Source organism: Rhipicephalus sanguineus, unplaced genomic scaffold, assembly GCF_013339695.2.
Source record: "Rhipicephalus sanguineus isolate Rsan-2018 unplaced genomic scaffold, BIME_Rsan_1.4 Seq1101, whole genome shotgun sequence".
In the NCBI taxonomy this organism is placed as follows: domain Eukaryota; kingdom Metazoa; phylum Arthropoda; class Arachnida; order Ixodida; family Ixodidae; genus Rhipicephalus; species Rhipicephalus sanguineus.
This window is the reverse complement of record NW_023614323.1, coordinates 24,352-43,710: the sequence shown is the minus strand read 5'-3', so window position 1 is coordinate 43,710 and position 19,359 is coordinate 24,352. Positions and strand designations below refer to the sequence as shown.

At 42.5% G+C, this 19,359-nt stretch overlaps 2 protein-coding genes across 2 annotated transcripts; both read right to left on the bottom strand.

Annotated features, from left to right (window-relative positions):
- Positions 1-7,974: 7,974 nt before the first annotated feature.
- LOC119376146 (uncharacterized) lies at positions 7,975-15,526 on the bottom strand. The gene is made up of 6 exons (XM_037646074.2): positions 15,416-15,526; positions 14,754-14,825; positions 12,658-12,726; positions 11,545-11,750; positions 9,505-9,664; positions 7,975-8,117 (listed from the first exon to the last, which is right to left on the bottom strand). Exons 1-6 carry the CDS (start codon positions 15,432-15,434, stop codon positions 7,975-7,977), a joined length of 669 nt encoding a protein of 222 aa, XP_037502002.1. The 5' UTR covers positions 15,435-15,526.
- Positions 15,527-15,676: 150 nt separating this feature from the next.
- On the bottom strand, positions 15,677-16,186 carry LOC119376148 (uncharacterized). Its single transcript, XM_037646075.1, has 3 exons — positions 15,997-16,186; positions 15,869-15,904; positions 15,677-15,787 (listed from the first exon to the last, which is right to left on the bottom strand). Exons 1-3 carry the CDS (start codon positions 16,175-16,177, stop codon positions 15,687-15,689), a joined length of 318 nt encoding a protein of 105 aa, XP_037502003.1. The 5' UTR covers positions 16,178-16,186; the 3' UTR covers positions 15,677-15,686.
- Positions 16,187-19,359: the final 3,173 nt, after the last annotated feature.

The window sequence follows — 19,359 nt, the reverse complement described above, 5'->3', positions numbered from 1 at the left end:
AGCCTTGTTTTTTGTCTGCAACAGGTTCATTGACAGTAATTAAGGCAAGAGATGTCATAAGGAGCTGTGTGTTTATTCAATTTGCTCAGGAACAAAAGGCTTTTCTTGCCATCATTGCCAACATGATTGAGCGGGACTAAAAAGTTCTCAGTACAGTTTGGAAACCAGAAAATGACGAGGTATTTGCAAAACATTAAGATTCAATGTACATCCTCTGATTGATTTGTTTTCTTTGTGGACTGCATTAAATTCTGTGAATAGTGTAACTAATTGAACAATTTTCAATAAATGTACCAGAAAAGTACCCTTTGCCGTGCTGCAGAGTTGTATAGGTAATAGTCATTTTGGCATGCAATATTTTTTATTTATTATATACTATTAATCTTTTTTGTACAATAGTGCATGATTGTCATGGTGCTTGCGGCACAAAGTCATCTTAGGAAGCTTCACCAGACTAGGCCTCTAGTTTTGCTAATAAAGTGAATGTAAGGCAAGTAATGCATTACTTGAATGTAATGCCAATGCAAGTTTTTTTTTCCAGATTTCTGCGACCTGATGTTGACCCGTGGGTTACAACCGAATACCGAAATTACCGAAATTCAAGTTGTCTAAAAAGTGTAAAAATGCACACAATTCTCCTATTTTTGTTTCATTTCTTTCTTCCATGAGACAATGAAATGTCAACCCTCGCGTCTCAATCGAGTAAAAGCAGTATGGGCAGAGTCTGGCACTCGACTTCTTGTTTGAGTGCTTTAGACAGTGGTAGCCATCGTAGTTATATTCGTGCAAATGTGGCTATAATACTTGAGTGCTCTGTTATTGGAAGGGAAAGAGCTTCCTCTCATCACGTTTCGAAGCTCCAAATGGCACAGGCAACTCTTTCCGAGCGTGTCTCTGTGCGACTCGCAGTCACGTTAATTATGCTGTAGTGGAATCAGCAGTATTAACGATTCTATACTCGGGGACAACATTCTATGGCAATGAAGGGAAAGCTAGGGGGGCGGAGCGTCTGTATATGTATTGCTACGCGAAGTAGTCCGGTTTGGCGCGCGTCTCGTAACGCCGTCGAAAGTGATGGCTAGCGTTGCATTCCGACGCAAACGCTGCTTAGCGTCTAAGGTACGGGTAAAAGGCGCGACTTCTTCAAGCACGCAAAAAAGCGAAGTGACAACGTATAAAGTAAAAGAAATACAAATATCTCGCTTGTGTGCGCTGCGTTCCGTCTCAAAAAGCTACATGTAGAAAAAGGAGTATTTTATATATCTCACACAAAAAATACGGACGCAATTGTGAGACTACAATCATTAGCGGTAGGATACGTGCATTGTGGCTCTGTAGCCTTCCCTGCATTGCCACAGAAAGTTCTCCCCTAGTATAGATATGCCACTGCTGGAGCACATATCTTGCAGGCGCTTGTTAAGGAACATAATGCAGCTGACACATGGCAAGCGGATATGTGGCAAGACGGCGACATAATTATGCTCATAGGATCTGACGCCTATTGGAAAGCAACAACTGGAAAATTTGATCACATCAATTAGAAACTAACAGCGCTAGAGATAACACTTGGATGGATGGTACAACGGCTGTTATTGTCGGACATCTAGTTCTTGTTTAGCGCACTGTTTGTCCCGAGCAGTAATTCTGCAATAGACCTCGACGTATCTTCAGTTTGGTGTCTTGATGCCACCGGGATTGATGGGACGCATTCACAAACCTTAGAGAGTAGCCACCACCTGTTTTGATTAGAGCTAGGCATCTCCAAGCGAAACAAGCGTCATCAACATGACGATGGTGTTGCTGGCGACAGGAATTCAAAAAAAGCTGAGAAGCCAGGCGACCAGGTCAACGTTTGTCTTGGAACAACGCATCGTCAACATCGCTGGCAGCGTGGTGGTGATGCTGGACCTGCGCAACATGTCATAGACTGGCAACTTTTTGTGCAACTACTACCACAATGAGGATGGCATGTTCGATATTCTTCACGCCAAGTACACTCACCATCAAGCACGTCAAGGGCGCTCTGCTGCATCATCGTTGGTTCCGAGGGTTGTAAGGGGTGCGGCAGCCGCAAATGAATGACTGTTGCGCAATGGGACTGCCGAAAGCAAAGCTAGCAGCGTACATTCATTCGTGTGCCGTTCGCCAAGTGCAAAAGCCCGCTCGAGTGCGTTTCAACCACACAGCCTTCAGGGAACACAACGAGAGCAATAGCTTCTTCGACAGTAATGTCAATAAAATGAAGACAACTTGGTGCAGCTCAATAATCTGGACTTTATGCTTCACTTTGGTCATGTGGCACTCAGGAAAAACACGCAACCTGGGTTCCGTTGGAGGGCTCACATCAGGCTTCTAAGATTCTCATCTCCGCACTCAAAATTACAGAGGGCAAATATGGAGATTTTGCCACAGTCATTTCTGGAGGCTACAGAAAGTGTTATTAACTAATGGAAGGGAAAGCCCAAGAGGGCCTGGAATCTCTATGATAAATGCTCAGCTCAGTGGACCACACATTCCACAGCTTACCCTTGGTGATGGGCCCATTTGACCAAGTGCTTCTCAGTATGAACTGTGAGATTCGCATGGACACTAACATGGTAAGCGTCTATGAAAACAATGAAGATGTGGCGACTAAGAAGCCCATGAATTTCGCGCACGTCAGCCTGCCACAGTTCATTGACAAATTTGACCTTATAGGCGTAATGATTGCCGACAGACCGCCTAAAGCGTCTTGCAGACCCACGCTCAGTTTGGAGAGCACTAGACCACTAAGGCATCTTGAGAGCGAGCCCAACGAGCTCCAGCACTTGAAGCCGTCCTGTTTCATGCTGGAAACATGCAACACCTCACTGCCAAAACATGCTAACATTTCGGGGCTCCCGTTTGCACTTTTGTTGCAATGCAAGGCTCGTCATTATGTGGCTAGCAACTGTAGAACTGTGGAAAAGGCACAAGAGCGCCTATGTAATAATGTTGCGGTCACATTATCACCATTCAAGCTGCACCCTCAAACAGTGCAATTCAATTTTGCCCTCCTGGAAGGATGTAGAAAAATAGCAGGTAATGGAGCAACCTGGAATGTGCCAGACTCTTAACGAAGAAAAAAAAACAAAGCTGGCATAAGCATGGTGCTCTGGCACTCAGGCTGCAGCATTTCCCCTATAGTATCAGCAAAAAACGGATGTCTCTCTTTCACATCTGGGGAAGCAGTAATTTCGCTACACTACTTTATATTTTACAATTTAGCGTGAAAAATCAAACGTTTAGGCTTGTGGAGTCCGAAACCATTGTTGTTACGTACAAGGCTTTATGCGGCAAGTAACAGTTCGCTTGTGGAGCCTGAAATATCTACAAGTTCGAATTATTTGCGTCTGAGATATCACTAGGCTACTTTATTTAGTCAGCACAAAACTGAGCTGTGAATGAAGTGAATACGGGCTGTGTTTTGATAGTGCTGCTCCAGGACTGCAAAGAAAATTTCTTTATCATGCAATTTAATTTTCTGTTGCAGTGGACATAATAATCACCTGTTTTCAAAAACGATGTAAAATTAATTTTAATACTTAGTTCTCATTGCTGTGTGCATCTTGTTTTGCTTTTATTGTGTGTCATACTTCTCGTGAAATTTGTCATGTTGGCACACTGCTATATGTTAACAGTGCTGGTTTTACTGTTGTAAGCACTTAAATTGTCCTTGTACAAGAACGTACATCGTGCATGTACTGTAAAATCCGAAGACTTCTTTCTTAGATGAACCAGGTTTTAAGGAGCACTTGTAGATACTCGTATGTTGGCATAGTCTTTATCTGTTTCACATATATTCATACATTTTCTTTGGTCGCCACAGTATTGCAGTAGTTACTGCGCTTGATTACTGACCCGAAAGGCACGAGCTCGATCTCAGTTGGATTTCAATAGAGGTGAAATGCTAGAGGTGAGTGTGCTTAGATTCAGGTGGACGTTAAAGAACCCCAGATGGTCGCGATTTCGGGAGCACTCCACTTGGCCGTGCCTCATAATGATATCATTGTTTTGGCAAGTGAAATGACAGGATTACAAATTCATTATCGTATGCTGGTTTCAACATGTGAAACCTCAGAAATACTAGTGTAGTGGTAAAGGAGCCAGGCATTCAGCAGTGGGACGCTTTCTTGGTGTGACACGTGAGCGCTATTCGTGAGCTGTTGGCACAGAGCTTGTTGGACTGTTTTTGCTGTGCCGGCTTTCTGCCTGCTACCCATCGTTGATTAGTAAACCCCCTTCGAAACTGGTGGACGCACTAAGGACTTCTCTTTTCTTTATATACCTAACGTTATACCAGGAGTATGTTAATGCCTCAATATTTTTTTATTTTCGGTGATAAAGCTGTTACTCTCAACATCTTTACCATTGATCTGCTGTTCAGGCATGGCCCAATTTAGCTTCCTTTATTATATCCTACTTATCAAAAATTGTAACCACGCTCTGAAGGGAGCGTGAAGTCGAGCTTTGATTGCGGATGTCAGGTTGGGCACTACTAATCAGTTTTGGGAAAACATGGATAAATTTTATAAAACATCGAATATATCACTCTTGTGGAACTGATACCTATGTCTCAATATTCACTACAAATCAAAGATTTCAAACATGGTGACACGCAGACCAAGCCGATGATCAAAAGGTAGATGCCGTATGTACTCTGCAATCTCTCGTAATGTTGTGGTCATGTATCACGTCAAATGTGAAAGAGGTCAACTGATATGGTTGCACCTTTAATATTTGTAGTTGAGTGAAACTACCAGACCAAATAAATTTTCATTCAAACTGTAAATGACACTGGGTGGTGGAATTAATAGTGAAGGTTCATAGGCTAATATAGCCTCTGTTGACTAAAAATTATCTCTGGGTTGTGAATGGCACCGCAGAGTGTTTCTTTGCATTGATTTTGATCGACTACGTGGCGTCACATAGTGGACATAAAATATGCTACTGCTTATAGGGCTTCTACAGTGCCATTTTGAGCGTAGAATGTTGTGAACTGATAGAGAGGGCTGAATTAATTCGCTATGTGGTACAAGTTGCAGCTCTGTGCCTTGATCTACACTGTCACTGGCCTCCATGACCATCGTCTCCATGTTTCTACATTCGAACTTCATTCTGTCCACATTGGTGTGCACCCAATAATAAAGGCGGCTGAGTTAGCTGCGAGTTAGCTGGAAATGGTTTCTAAAACTGAGGGTTTCTAAAACTGAGGGTGGTGATGTGTTTTAATTTAAAAAGCACCTATACATAGAAATTGCAGGTACATATACATTACGAGGCCATAGTGGGTGATTCCATATTAATGTCGGCCACCTTGAGTTTTCAACATGCACCTAAATCAAGGTACACAGATGTCTTTTCACTTTGCCTCAGTTGGGCTGCTGTGGCTGTGGTGCCGAGTGCGCCACATGTGTTTGCTATCACTGTGCTCGTCCAGTCTTCTTCTTTGTCCCTGTGTGTTTCTGCTCTATGCTACAAGCCAGTTTGCCATCACTGCTTGACGTGGTGAACTTTTAGCGCTATGTCACACCACAATACGAACTTGCTGTTTTCATGCATGAAACATGAAACCGTTATCTATTTCCACGAATAGTATTTTAGCAGTTAGCTTGAAGTTCTTTGCATGTTTTCAATGTACTATTTCCTGTATATACAGGGCCAAATAAAACAAGGGTGACACTTATCCTGTCTATTTCATCTATGTCTGGATTTTGTGTCCTTTTTCAAATAGGTATATTTACTTTAACTCCACAGAAATGGAAGCACTTTGCCAGCCTTTTTTTTTTCTAAGTAATTTCTTCTGCACATGGTGGGTTTGGGTGGCATCGGGTTATTTTCAAATATATAATAATGCAACAGATTATTACAGAGCAAATGCTGTCTAAATGAAGTGGTCGGACTAGTGCGGTCTGGCATATAGACATCAGACTCTGGAGTTTCCAAGATGTGTGGCGCCACCTGTCGATAAGTTATGAGTAGTGCATAGGACCGACTCTCTCAGCACTCCTCCGCATAAGTTTGCTCAGGGACTAGGTGCACTACGAGTGCGAAACGACGATTGAGTCTTAAATCGTCGTTGTGTTTGCGCATTTACACTCAAACTAGAGTCTGTGAATTGCTCTCCGCTAGTCGACTGGCGCCACCAAACCGTCGTGAGTGCTTGCTGGATCACTCGACAGTGAACGACTGCGAAAACAGTCATCACACAGACGTAGCTCTCTAGCCCACCCTAATGAAACTCCTCAAAAGAACGCACTGTTGCGTTGTGAATTGCCAGTCGGACGTAAAAGACTTGAATAACCATTAGTTTTATTTTAACCGATTTCAAACATATGTGTCGTACGAAGAAGAAAGGGCGAGACGCGCTTGATACGAGCCGTTGCGAGCGATGTTTCGTAAGCGGAGTACCCGCGTTCCCTCACAGCCGGTGGCATGAATGGTGGCCTCTGCTGTTGTTTTGCGTAGCCCTGATGCAAACCGTGGTAACCTTGACTATGAAGCTCAGCAGAGGCTCTGACCGCGGTGCTTGTCGTGTAACACGAAGTGAGCAGCTAGAGGCAGACAGTAGAGGAGACGCGTGATACGCACACCGCGACGAGTTGGTCGTCACAACACAGCATCGCAGACATATGTACGTTTTTGAAGGCTCGGTGTTCTGGTTCTAACTAGCTGACACCACGTGCGTCATAACAAGTAACTCGCAGAATGTTGGTCGTTCAGGTTTGTTTCGCCCGTGTCCTCCGCAGTTGCCGTAGCTATCTCGGAGGCCACGGTTTTGCCTTTGGTTGTACTCCGCGAAAGTGGACACGCACGTATCCCCATTTGCAGTATATACAAACGGAAGACGACCATCAAGAGACCATTTGAGGATGCGTAATAAAACACTCCAATGCACAGGAAGCGAGAGATGAATTAAGGGAGAATGCAACTGAAAAGGCGAAAATCGCCGGGGCCATTCGCCCCTGATGAACCCGAGTTTTGTACCACTGATCGTAAGATGCATAGCTAACCCAGACAACGCATACACATCCTAAGGATCATCAATGGATGACACCTGAAGGGATGTCAAGGAAATCCGAGGGATGTGCTCTCAATGTACCGCACAAATCCAGAAGACCTCCCAAGTGAAACGCCGATAGATGTCTCATGGAGGTCCACGTTGGACCTTTTTGGGATTTCATCAAGATGCACGACGGACCTTACATTCCCAGGCTTAGGCCCTAGAATGGACGTTATTAGCATTGGCACGTTCGAGGCACATGGTGGCTTTTACATGCAATGAATGAGGACGTGTAAAATTTTGCAACTTTTGTTTTATTGTAACATTGATATATTAGTGAGGCTTTGAACTTTCGACAGGTCCTCTGTCCCTCCGCATGGTGAGCTTTGCTTTGCATTTTAGACAACTCCTGGGTTCCTGGGTGGTGACAAACTCCTCTATCCCTCAGCATGATCATCAAGCATCTTTTGGAAAGACAGAATCCAACATGCGTTAATGCAGAAAGCAAAACCAGACCACATTGAGCAGTCCCATTTTTAACTGGCATGGAAATAAGCGCATTAACGTATAGGTTGTGTACTAGCATGTCAAAAAGCACACTGCTACATTGGTGCGTAAATACAGCCATATTGCTAATGAAACACATTCACTACAGCTATTCACAATAATATAATAATCAATATGCAGATATTAACTTCTATACCATAATTATAACTATGTTCCACAAAACATGGTTAGGTGAGAAGTTGGCTGCTATATAACAGTATGACAAAATTAAAACTGTCAAACGCCACCATATAGAAATGCAGAACCGTACGTACATAAAACAAGAGGCATCCAACACTATAATGTACATCGGTAAGAGAGATTGTTGCCAAATTTATTGTCAAGCTAGAAAGCTTCTGCTAGTTATTCTCACTTGAAAAGGCATCTGTTTAGGAAAGTGCACTCACTTAGAAGCACTTCTCAGCCTCCATCTTCTTCTGCAAGGCAGCTGCCCTCTCTGCAGCATATCTAAACCATGACATTGCAGCCTTCTCAATTTCTTTTATTGTAGCGGTCACCTGGGTAGACACTTGCTTGTCTGTTAGGGTGGCTGCAAGTAGAAAAAAAAGGCAAGGAAATTTATTAGTATTATACAGTAACAAAAACAGATATATTACAAGGGCACCAAATAAAGGTGAAGGGGTCAACACTACACCACTAGACATGTAGTTCTGAGTGACACCCTAAGCGCTTGAGCTTCCAAACAAGAAATATTGTCCCAAACTAATCTAATGCCCGATGCCTGCATATGCATATATAGTTTGCTTGAGTTTATTTTATTACTTCGGTATTATGTGTCGAACTGTATAAAGGTAAGCGGAATTTAGAAACTCGGGATAATTTCGAATTCATGGATTTCTTTCACATGCTGTTAAACACAATTTCTTCACTTTCTCTTCATTTTCACCCCTAATGAAACGCTTCTGGCATGACAGGGAATCAAACCTCGATAGCTGTTTCAGCATAGCGAAGTGACAGCTTAACTGTTAAAGGGACACTAAAGAGCAAAACGATTATTCTCGCATTAGTAAAGCAGTCTTTCACGATACCAAAAACACCATGCTGGCTGCGAGAAGACGCATAATAAGCGAGAAAACGCGCAAGAAGAAAATACAGGTGGCAACGCCACCTTAGAATTCCCGCACCATTTGCCGTGACATCACATATTTTTAACGGCGCCTGCTTGGGCCTACGTAGTTCCTTATCGGTTAAATCGAAGTACATTGTCCTCTGAGGGGGCCAGAGACTTGAGATAACGAGTTCGTGGAAATTTCTTCGAGCCAGTGGCGCCAAAATACGTTAAATGCTCTTTGAAATCTTTTACGTCACGAATTACAAAGTTCGGCGCGAAATTTAAAAATGAAACTGAGCTTGGTTTTCTCCTCTAATAATAAACCTATGGTGGTGAAATAAACTACACAAGATTTTTCCGAGCACACTTTATCAATCTAAACCAATTCGTTGTTTCTCTTTAGTGTCCCTTTAAGGTAGCACATGCGAAATGGTTGTGCGAAGAGCATTGTGCTGAGAACGATCACAAGGTAAATCAAAATGCCCTACAGGTGTCATTACAGCACCCTCATGATAAATTGGTTCAAGAGTCAAGATGACAGATAACAAATTGTTCAAAACGGGAAAAAAAACTCTTTAAAAGCTGTTTAACTTTTTGTACCAGGGAAGTTCTTATAGAATACATGTGAAGATAACTACAAGTGTTATCACGGTAATATTTTACTATGATCGCTTGATCTTCGCTGCAGTGTTGTGGGCATAACCTCACAGTTATTTAATGTTGCAATCAATACACTACGAAAATAAAGGACATTTATGTATTCAAGCAACACGCTTCTACATCATCTCATGAACAATGGTTTTTATTAAATAGTAGTTTAAATTAGTTTTGAAGGCATTGTCTCGCAGTTATAAATTCAACTTACTGCACATCAGCTTGCAGATGCTTGTGTCCACAAACTTTTTCTTGCCTTTGGCCCCGAACCAACTGAACTCTGTAGCCACTGCTGGTGCAAGGATGGTGCGAAGAATTCGTGAGGTTTTCTCTTTGGTTGTGTCGCCTCCTTGTATTGCAATGTGATCCCTCTAAAACAACAAAAATGCAATCAGTATGCCACAAATAATAATAGCCCCCCCTCCCCTGTCCTTGTGAATAGCAAAAAAGAAAGGCATAGGTGATCAATTATTATCCAACAGCGATGAAATTTTTCATTAAGATTTGTGGACACGATGCTTTTTTTTTTGGAAGAACCTAATGGTCAAAGACTCTGGAATGTAATAAATACCATGAGTTAACCCTTTCAAGGATAATGGGATGAATGTGCCCAACTTTTTCTCCAGTAAAACCTTCCTCTGCCTCTGCACATCGCCAACAGCTCTATGCTTTTCTGCTGCAGTGTGCTAGAAACATTTAGGAAACCAAGAAAATATATTTTGCACATTTGCGATACATGTCGTTGATACGTTGAGTTTAAATTAGTTTTGTTATGTTCAATTCTTTTTAAACCTGATGTTACATTGCATGCAGGATGGCTAAAGTTCTAGATATATGGTACTTTTCTCTTTTTCTGGATCTTCAGAAAAGTGATTCTAGCATGCAACTATGGATTTTCTTTCGAAATTAGTGCAGTATATCAGCCAAAAATCATGTCGTCAGTGCCCCTGAATGAAAAATAGGCACTTCTTTGTTTAGCCTAACTACATAACCGGCACACATAACTGTTTCTAGAGTCTGATGGACATTATTGCATCACAAAACAACTTTATAACGGAAAAGGCCAAGTTCTTTTCATCATATTTCAATACAATAGCAGTGGCAATGAGACCAAAAGCTGTGGCTAAGATGTTCCTGGAATTGAGGGCCAGAGGAAAAGAATGAAGAGATGGATGCTCTACACAGTCAGGAAGCAAAAGAGAACAATAACATACAAGATCTATGAGAAAAGCTAATGTCTAGGGCCTGAGAGAGTTCATGAATTTGATGCAGCAGTTGTAAATGCACTTACAGGATTCTATGCATGCAATGACACCATGTTGGTGTGGTTTGCCTTGAGGCATAACTGTAGTGTTTGTTCTTATCTACATCAACCACAGTGACAGAAGAAGCTAAAATGCTTGGTGTATGCTGAGAGTTCGGACAGAGCTACTGGGCGCAGCGCAATAGGCATAGGCGCAGATTGTATAACACATCAGGCAGTAAGGTCCACCATAAATTTTCCTTTGCACATTTTTTAGTGTCCCTCTGTACCGCTTGAATCGGACCTTTTTGTGCAAGAAATATGGCAAAAGGATTATAGCTTAGTGTGCTTATAAGACAATGGGACAGCTGCTGTCCCACTTTTTCATGGACGCTTTATGGGTCAATGGGACACGTACGGCCCACTTTTTTCTTGTAAACTAATGGTTGTATTCTGGTGAAAATTGCTGATACCATTTCTAAGCAGGTTATTCAGATATTCCGCAGGCAGAATTTCTGTTATGTGAAAAATATTGATGAGCCCACAAAGGTTTCAACAAAATTATGTACATGAGGTAATTTTACTCTGGCATGACTGAGATGTAGCACTTGTTAACGCTTTAGCAATTAGAATAACATTAGCCATCATATACAGGCATACCTGATAGCAAGCTAATCAAACAAACGGCAAAATTAAAATTTAATAAACCAGACAGGAACAGTTCGACTGCATATAATACTTGTTAGCGGTTTCATGTCCCAAAACCACAATATGATTATGAGGGACGCCCGTAGTGGAGGACTGGAAATTCTGACCACCGAAATCTTAAGTACACAGGCCTCAAGCATTTTCGCTTTCATCAAAAATGCAGCTTTGGTCTGCATGGCTAAAAGTCTTAAATAAATAAGAATTTTTACTCATTATTAAACACAATGTTCACACTTTCTGGCCCAAGCTGAAATGATAGAGAAACAAAAGAGAAGACGCAGCAAACACTCAGTTTCTTACCACAGCCCGCCTTTTTTTGGCATCCACAAGAAGCCCCTCATCAAATTGCTGGAACGCAAAAAGTGACGAAAATGGTAGATCGGGAAGGTCCACTTGCTCCAAAAGGGCATCTTCATTCTTTTTCATCAATACAGAGAAGTAGTCTGTGTGAATCTGCTGCGTGATCTTAATGGAGTTCAGTAACGTCAGAATTCGCTCCATGAACACTGAAACAAAAAAAACAAAACAGCTTGAAATGTACCCATTTGAGTAACATTAATGAACACACCGATATCAACAAATGTGCCACTTAGGGTGACATGACGTCATCTGCTATCAGAGGGAAAACCTATAACAGCACAGATACCAGATCTCCAATATACACGACTGCAAACACCAAATGAAGACATAACAAAAAAAAGGGGCAAAGTTCTCACCAGGGGCATAGCCGGGGAAGGGGGGGGGGAGAGGTGAAACACCTTCCGAAGAGGAGGAGGAAGGAAAGGCAGGAAGGTCAACCAGACGCACATCCGGTCTGCTATACTACACTGGGGGAAGGAGATTAAGGAAGGAAAAGAAAGGGAGATAGAAAGGAGAGAAGATACAAAAGTTCACGTGAGCCTAAACAACGCGTCAGCGTTCTGAAACCCCTTACGAAATTGTACACTGCAATTGTACTGCCCAGATGTAGCAATCAGTTTCCGATTTATATCCATTGTTCCCTATCTGCTCATTATTTACAATCAATCACCCCCCCCCCCACATTCAAAAATGCAAAATTCCAAAATATACTTAGAAGGACTGACAACTGGGCAAGTTGATACGGATTCATACTACTGAAGCGGCGCCACAAGGGAAGACGAATGCACACGAATGTTTCGTGTCCTCTTTCTCGTGTGCATTCGTCTTCCCTTGTGGCACCGTTTCAGTAGCCCAAAGTATACTTTCTTGAAAACAAAGCTTCTCAAACTACTTAAATTTCTGAAGCCATAGCCCGGTGTTGCTATGATTTAGAGACATGCTATTTTGACCATTTTAGAGCTCAAAATGGAAAATCAGAAACATAGGCAAAATTCTTCCACAGAGGGAAGTGGCAGGTTCATGCACTAGGTGCAGGCAGATAATACTACATACCAGGCACCCGTGTGTCTGCAGATGGTGGCGATTTTGCCCCTGCCAGATGGCTTTCTCTTGGTGAATCATCTGCAATGGAGTTTTAAATGCCACAATAGGTGCAAGACCAACACAGCAATGTAAAAGGTACACAACAGAAGGATAATCTCATCAGTGAACTGATGGGCTGAACATGACAGAGTTCATATTTGTTGAAAAGAAATTCTGTGAGAGAGCAAATATGATTCATAACTGACCTCTAGCTTACTAACATAGCCTTAACAGTTTCAGATGCTCTGTTAACTATATTATTAATGCTGCAAGTATAATAAAACATATGAAACTGATAGCCTGCCAGATGTGTGTTAATACCATGTAGTAGTCACCTGGAGCTGTCGCTTTGAGTAACATATTTTGCTAGTTAATTTCAACCAGTAAATAACACGCACTTAAAGGAGCCTTGCAACACTTTTCAAGCATGCTAAGAAAACGCTGCTGATCGGTAGTCGAGGCTCCAGAGAACATGTAAGCCAAACATTAAGCGCAGCAAGCGGCCTGGAATTTACAATAAAATTTCAGTCAGCTAGAAATAGCTTCCTCTTTCAACAAATGATGCTACTTGTTGAAAAATTCATGCACTAGTGACTCAAATTCCATGCCATCGGCTGATTTGAACAAGCCTGCTCGGCAGTTACTGATGCCACTGCGAGCGGCCACCACGTGTTTGCATGTGCACAATTGCACTGAAAGTATGTTGCGTTTCGAGAAAAAAAAATGCGCACAAGGAGTAAAGACACACATGATGTATCCTCTCCCAGTGTGCCATCTCTACCTGCTTAGCTTCTAGAAGCTTTCGCTGGGACGAGAGGAGAGAGCAATTACAGTGTGCAACAAATGTTTGCAACTCCGCTCGTACTGGATGGATTCTGAAAAACCGCGGCGGTCGATTTGTGAGGCAATAAGCTGCTTTAGCAAAGCCATTCCATGGCTACTTGGAAAAGTGTTGCTGGGCCCCTTTAAAGAGACATTCTTGTGATATCTCAAAAAGTAGTCATCTCAGAATATGTTTTGCGTTCTTAAGTGTTACAGGCAAATGACGGGTGTTGAAAGGCAGTATTCGGAAGGGCCTCATGCCTGCAAAATAGAAAAGGCAAAGTTTCACTTCTGGCATGACACATTGGACTAGCTCCAACTGGGAAATATACCAACTTAAGCATGCACATCATTTTGGTATCCTAGTCATTTATCACAGTATTTTCTCTTGGCTTGAACACCAGAGACAATAGATAAAGGCAAATAAACTTTGTTGAAGAAAGATGAGTGATAATGCCCCAATCTTTTTCTTTTCAAAAAGGACAAGGTTCACCGCACTCTATTGACCTCTCTATGTCTTTCTTAGAACCAAAAGAAGTGTTGCCTTACCATCTTGGGCGAGACAAATGTTTATGGCATGCACTTCAAGATCAATCTCTAACCAAGTGTGAGTATTCACTCAAGCTTTCACTGCAGTCTACCTCAATAAATATCTGGAGATTAATCATAAAGCTTCAGAAGTCACCTTACCCAACTGGGCCGCAATTTCCGTTAGGATATAGATTTGCTACTGTTCTCTGAACCTTCCACAATACTGTGCCTTAAAAGAACTTGTTGCCCCGCCACGGTGGTCTAGTGGTTATGGCGCTCGACTGCTGACCCAAAGGTCGCGGGATCGAATCCCGGCCGCAGCGGCTGCATTTCCGATGGAGGCAGAAATGTTGAGGCCCGTGTACTTAATTTAGGTGAACGTTAAAGAATACCAGGTGGTCGAAATTTCTGGAGCCCTCCACTAAGGCGTCCCTCATAACGAAATTGTGGTTTTGGGACGTTGAACCGCACATATTATTATTATTAAAAGAACTTGTTGCTGGGCTACTTGGTACACCATTCTGAGAAAAAATTCTAAACGCCTGAACACCGCAGAAAGAACAAATGTATTTTGGTATATATTTTCTGTTCTCCCACAAATAAATCAGTTTCAAGTGATGCTCTTTTCCTGTGCTTCTTCGCTTTTGTGGTGTTTAGGCGTCTGGAATTTTTTTCAGACTGTGCATTAAGTTATAGCACAATTAAACACTTACGCTGGTGTTGAAATCCATCAACTTGCCTTATTGCATGGGTCGCAGGCCTACGTACAGGTACCGCGAAACTGCCTATAAACAGAAACACAGAGAGCATAATGCATGTGAGCAATTATACAGGGTATTTTTTTAGACAATACAGTTATTCAATAATAATCCTATGATTATGAATTTGATCATGAATACCTCAAATTATGTGGACCTTAGAGATTTCTAAAAAATATGCATGCACTAGAACTTTCTCATATAAATGACTACACTCAAGGGAATAACTTAAAAAATAATTAACCAGTTTCTGTTAATTAGTAGCATCAATGTCATAATAGTTGCAGCAAACATTTTTACCTCCACACAGAGTTCGTGGGAAAAAATGGCGGGAGGCTGACTACCATAGAATTATTAAAAATCTATTGTCTAAAAAAAAAGCTGCCAGGAACAATTAAAGTCGGTCCTTGCAATCGCCAACACACTCTGTGAATATCACATATTGACCAAGCTACTACCAATTTCAAACTATCAGGCTGCTTTGCATCATCATGCCTATCAGATGTATCAAAGCTCAAACCACAAAAAATGTAATGCAAGATTACAAAAAGAAATATTGCATATGACTATCAAATATTTTCATTATATTTAATGGATGCAAAGTAAACGCCACTGACCTGTGTTGTCAAGTGACATACTTGCAGAAGCTTCATCAGTTACATTTTCACCTGTAAAGAGACGATATAACACTTTCTCAAAATTGTAATATACTTTTAAACTAAAGTGGAGTCCCCAGAGACCTATGGGCTCAACATGCACTGTTGGCGAGAGAGTCTGTCCTATGAGGGTTTACTGGACTGAGGGTTTACTGTAATGTAATGGACTGAGGTTAATGAGGGTTTAATGTACTTAGATTATTCTAGACATAATACGAATGCAAAAATTTGCTTAGAACTGCTCATATTGCATGAAAAGAATTGATATCTTGCCTGGGGACTGTGACGCTGCTGTTCCAGATTTTGAAGGTTGTTTAACCTTTTCATACATGGCTGAGGAATAAAACAAATAATGTTGTACTTAACACATCTGTCTACAAGTCTTCCATCAGATATAACAAAGTCTACACGTACCAGAACATACTTCAGGCTTTCTGGAGAACTTACGGCCTGTAAAGGTGCGGAGTGAAACGTAAAACTTTCTGGCAGCACCTTAATTGCTATTCAGGCACTAGCCAGTTCTAAACACAATGATTTCTTACATCGCTGCGGTGGGGTAGGAGGCCTTGGTGGCTCATAGCTCTCATCGGAGTCACTGCTTGTTCCGTTCCCAGCCAGGTCGTCATAATCAACTGGAAGCCTTGGCTGTCTTTTTCTTTTACCCCTGCCTAGTTCTTTCATGGGTTCACTTTCATCCGTGCTTTCGTAAAGAAATAGCTGCATTTTTCGTAGCGCATCTTCATAAGTAGCCATTTTGTAATGAAATGTTTTTTCTTTGAGTACAATGAATAGCTACTTCCTAAACTACACTTACCAGCCCAGCCTTTAACGATGCATGGCACACCTGGCCATGAGTCGGTAGGCTCGGTGCCTTCCATCACCATTCGGACCCTTTTAGTCGGATTTTTCGTTACAGGCCAAAATGTCTTCAGGTTGCCATCATGCAGCCATGAGTTATGAACAATCCCGAGGCAGTTCTTCTCATCGGGGAATGAGACAACAGCAAATCTAAAATCTAAACAGAATAAAGAGCAGTACCAATGTCTACGTAAATACAAATACAGACACAGCTAATGTCCACACTTGCTTGCACACAAGAATTACAAAAGAGAAACAAAAGATAGGTCAAGAAAATCCTGCTGCCTATGGAGAGCTTTCATAGTAGGTGCACCATAGGAAGCACAGCGCACTTTTTTCCGTATGGGAGCTTCACACACTTCACTGCAATGTCTGTGAGTGGCCAACACTGAATAGCAGAGAGTGTAGACACGACATAGATGTTGAGAAGTGATGATTTGCACGGATAGCTGTAAAGATCTTCCAGATTCTGGTACTTCCTTCCGATTAACATTGCTTGGTTATTGCCCGCAGAAAATGCAATGTTTTCAATTTCAATGATGGAATAGTCCTTCAGCATGCATGTGCAGTCTCTCTGGCTTGATCTCAGAGTGATATTGCCAGGAAAAGATACAATTCGGTACTGAGGCCCAATACAGTTACTTGGCAGTGGTCCCTCTTCATGCATTGCCGACAACCTGCCACTTGCACCACTGAGCCATCCGGTTGCGGGTGAAGGTTGCTTCAATATTCTTAGGTCACAAAGGCTTCGTGCAGGCTGCGACCGTTCCTCAATAACACGGTTGTAGAGTTGCTCTAAACATTTTTCTGGTTTCCGCACATACCTTTTTAATTTCTGCATGTAATTCTCAAATGGGAAGGCGCTGTAGCTCTCTAAGCATCCATGAATTCGCACATCATCTGCTACGTGGACCAAGCCATGCACATTGTGCGACACTGCGTGTTTCCCATAGATGGAAATGTATGTCTCAACAAAATGCTTTAGAAGCCTTTCTGCATAGTCAAGAAGCTCAGGGTCACACAACGGACTACAGAGTATGCGCACAGCACAATGCAGCGTCATAAAGTTAGCCATCAGGGGCCCAGGGATTCGTGACTGTAAAACCACAGGGCCTGTGTAGAGCAATACAAGTCGGAACTCAGAAGCTTTCCATCTTTCTATTTCCGACAAGCTCCGTGGCTTGCGAGACATATCTGAAGGTACATATTCTCTCATTTCATTGTTAGCTGCTGATACAGCTTCCCTTGCTGCCCTTCCAATCCTATATGCTTTGTCACCCTCAGCCAAAGTAGAAACAATTTGCGTACAACACCAAGACAAATAAGGTGCATGTAATCGAATGGCACTTGCTTAACAAGATCCACTGGCAACTCCTTTAGAATGGTGTCTGTGATGTGATAATCATCTTGCTCGGAATTTCGGAAGCTTGTATCAGTCCTTAAGGGTGCATCAAGCTGAGGGAAACACATACGTCCCTGCAAGAATTCTCCTTCAGTAGTGCATTTCGTACAGCTGAAATAACCATTGTGTGCTTTGGTTCCCAAGATGTATGACTTTGCAGGAGCATCACATATTATAGCTCCAACTAGCACTCCCACAACATGTTGGCAATGGTAAAACCTTGCTTGAGGACTTCCTTCAGTTCATGCACAAATTTTCTAAGAAAGACATTTGCATGTGAAGCCTTGGACTTCCCATAGTACACACCAACAGGAAAAGGCTCAGAGGCTTCAACATTTGCTACTTTGCAAAGTATTGGCCAGAATTGGTCTTGAGTACTTTTGGTTAAGGGCAGCCCGTCTACATTTATATGAAGTACTATGGGGTCGGGCACATACGGCAACAGTACCAGGGATGCGTGAAGCCCTTCCTTGAGGCCAAAATGGCAATACTGTCCTGGCTCCATTTGTTCTACGAGCGCCATCCTTGGTGTAGACAGCAGTGCCCTAGCAGATGATGGCAGTTCCGAAAAACAATGGTGTGAGCGTAGGATACCCAATAGCCCAGTCAGTGCAGTGTGAGGAATGTGTTCCTTTAAGCTCCATTGCCGTAAGCGTTCCGCAAACGATGCATTTGAAGACTGCTCTTGAGGTCCAGCATTGCGCTCGGCATCTCCACACCATAGTTGTGACGATTGCTGAACGTCGCATGAGAACTCTACGGCTTCAAAAGCGCTGTCATCAACAGAGCTGCATTCACTGATATTACTGTCACTGAGCACTTCTGGCAACGCGTCAAGGCGAGCGCACGACACTACAGGATCTTGCCCACACGATGAATGTGAGGCCAAGGAGGGCTCTTCATCGCTATTGGAGTCGGACAAAGGAAGCACTTCTGCTGAAGCTTCGCCGGGAGACGAAAATATGTGGCCTAAGTCGGTTTCTACCTTACGGCGGACGCGCCTGAATATCGTAGTCCGCGGCACGGAATCCATTGTGCAACACTGAACCACACTTCAACGGCGACACACACTGTATGTGTAAAAAATACTGAAGGACCACCTATAACAATATCATAACTGCACTTTAACAAAATACATGCATAGACGTTGAAACAAAGTACAAAATAAATGGCCACTTACTGTCATTGTCGAACGACGTCATCACTCCAAGTTCTTTGTTTGTGGCCATGCCTTTCGATAAGCGCACGACTGCACCTTCAGCCTATCGAGCCCTGACATACAAGAAAATACTGTATGTGAGATTGAAATATAACTTATATGTACGCTTGATAGAGAGCCAGCAAATACTACTAAAGAGAAAATTAACTCGCAAACTCACCTTAGCAGCGATTCTCGCACTGAATGGGCGCGCGCGCATACCGCGCAGATATGGTCTTCGGCTTGGACTCGCCTTGGCTGATTGTAGGCCGCAAAACCGAAACTAACCCAGCCTACCACCGTGCTGCGTTGTTTTAGGCTATTACAATGCGGTGGTCCAAAAGTTTACAGACGACGAGAATTTCGGACAAAAAAAAAAAAAAAGTCAGAAGAAGCGTGCGTGCAGAGAGCGTGTTATATATATGCTCTTTGCGTAATACGCTCAGG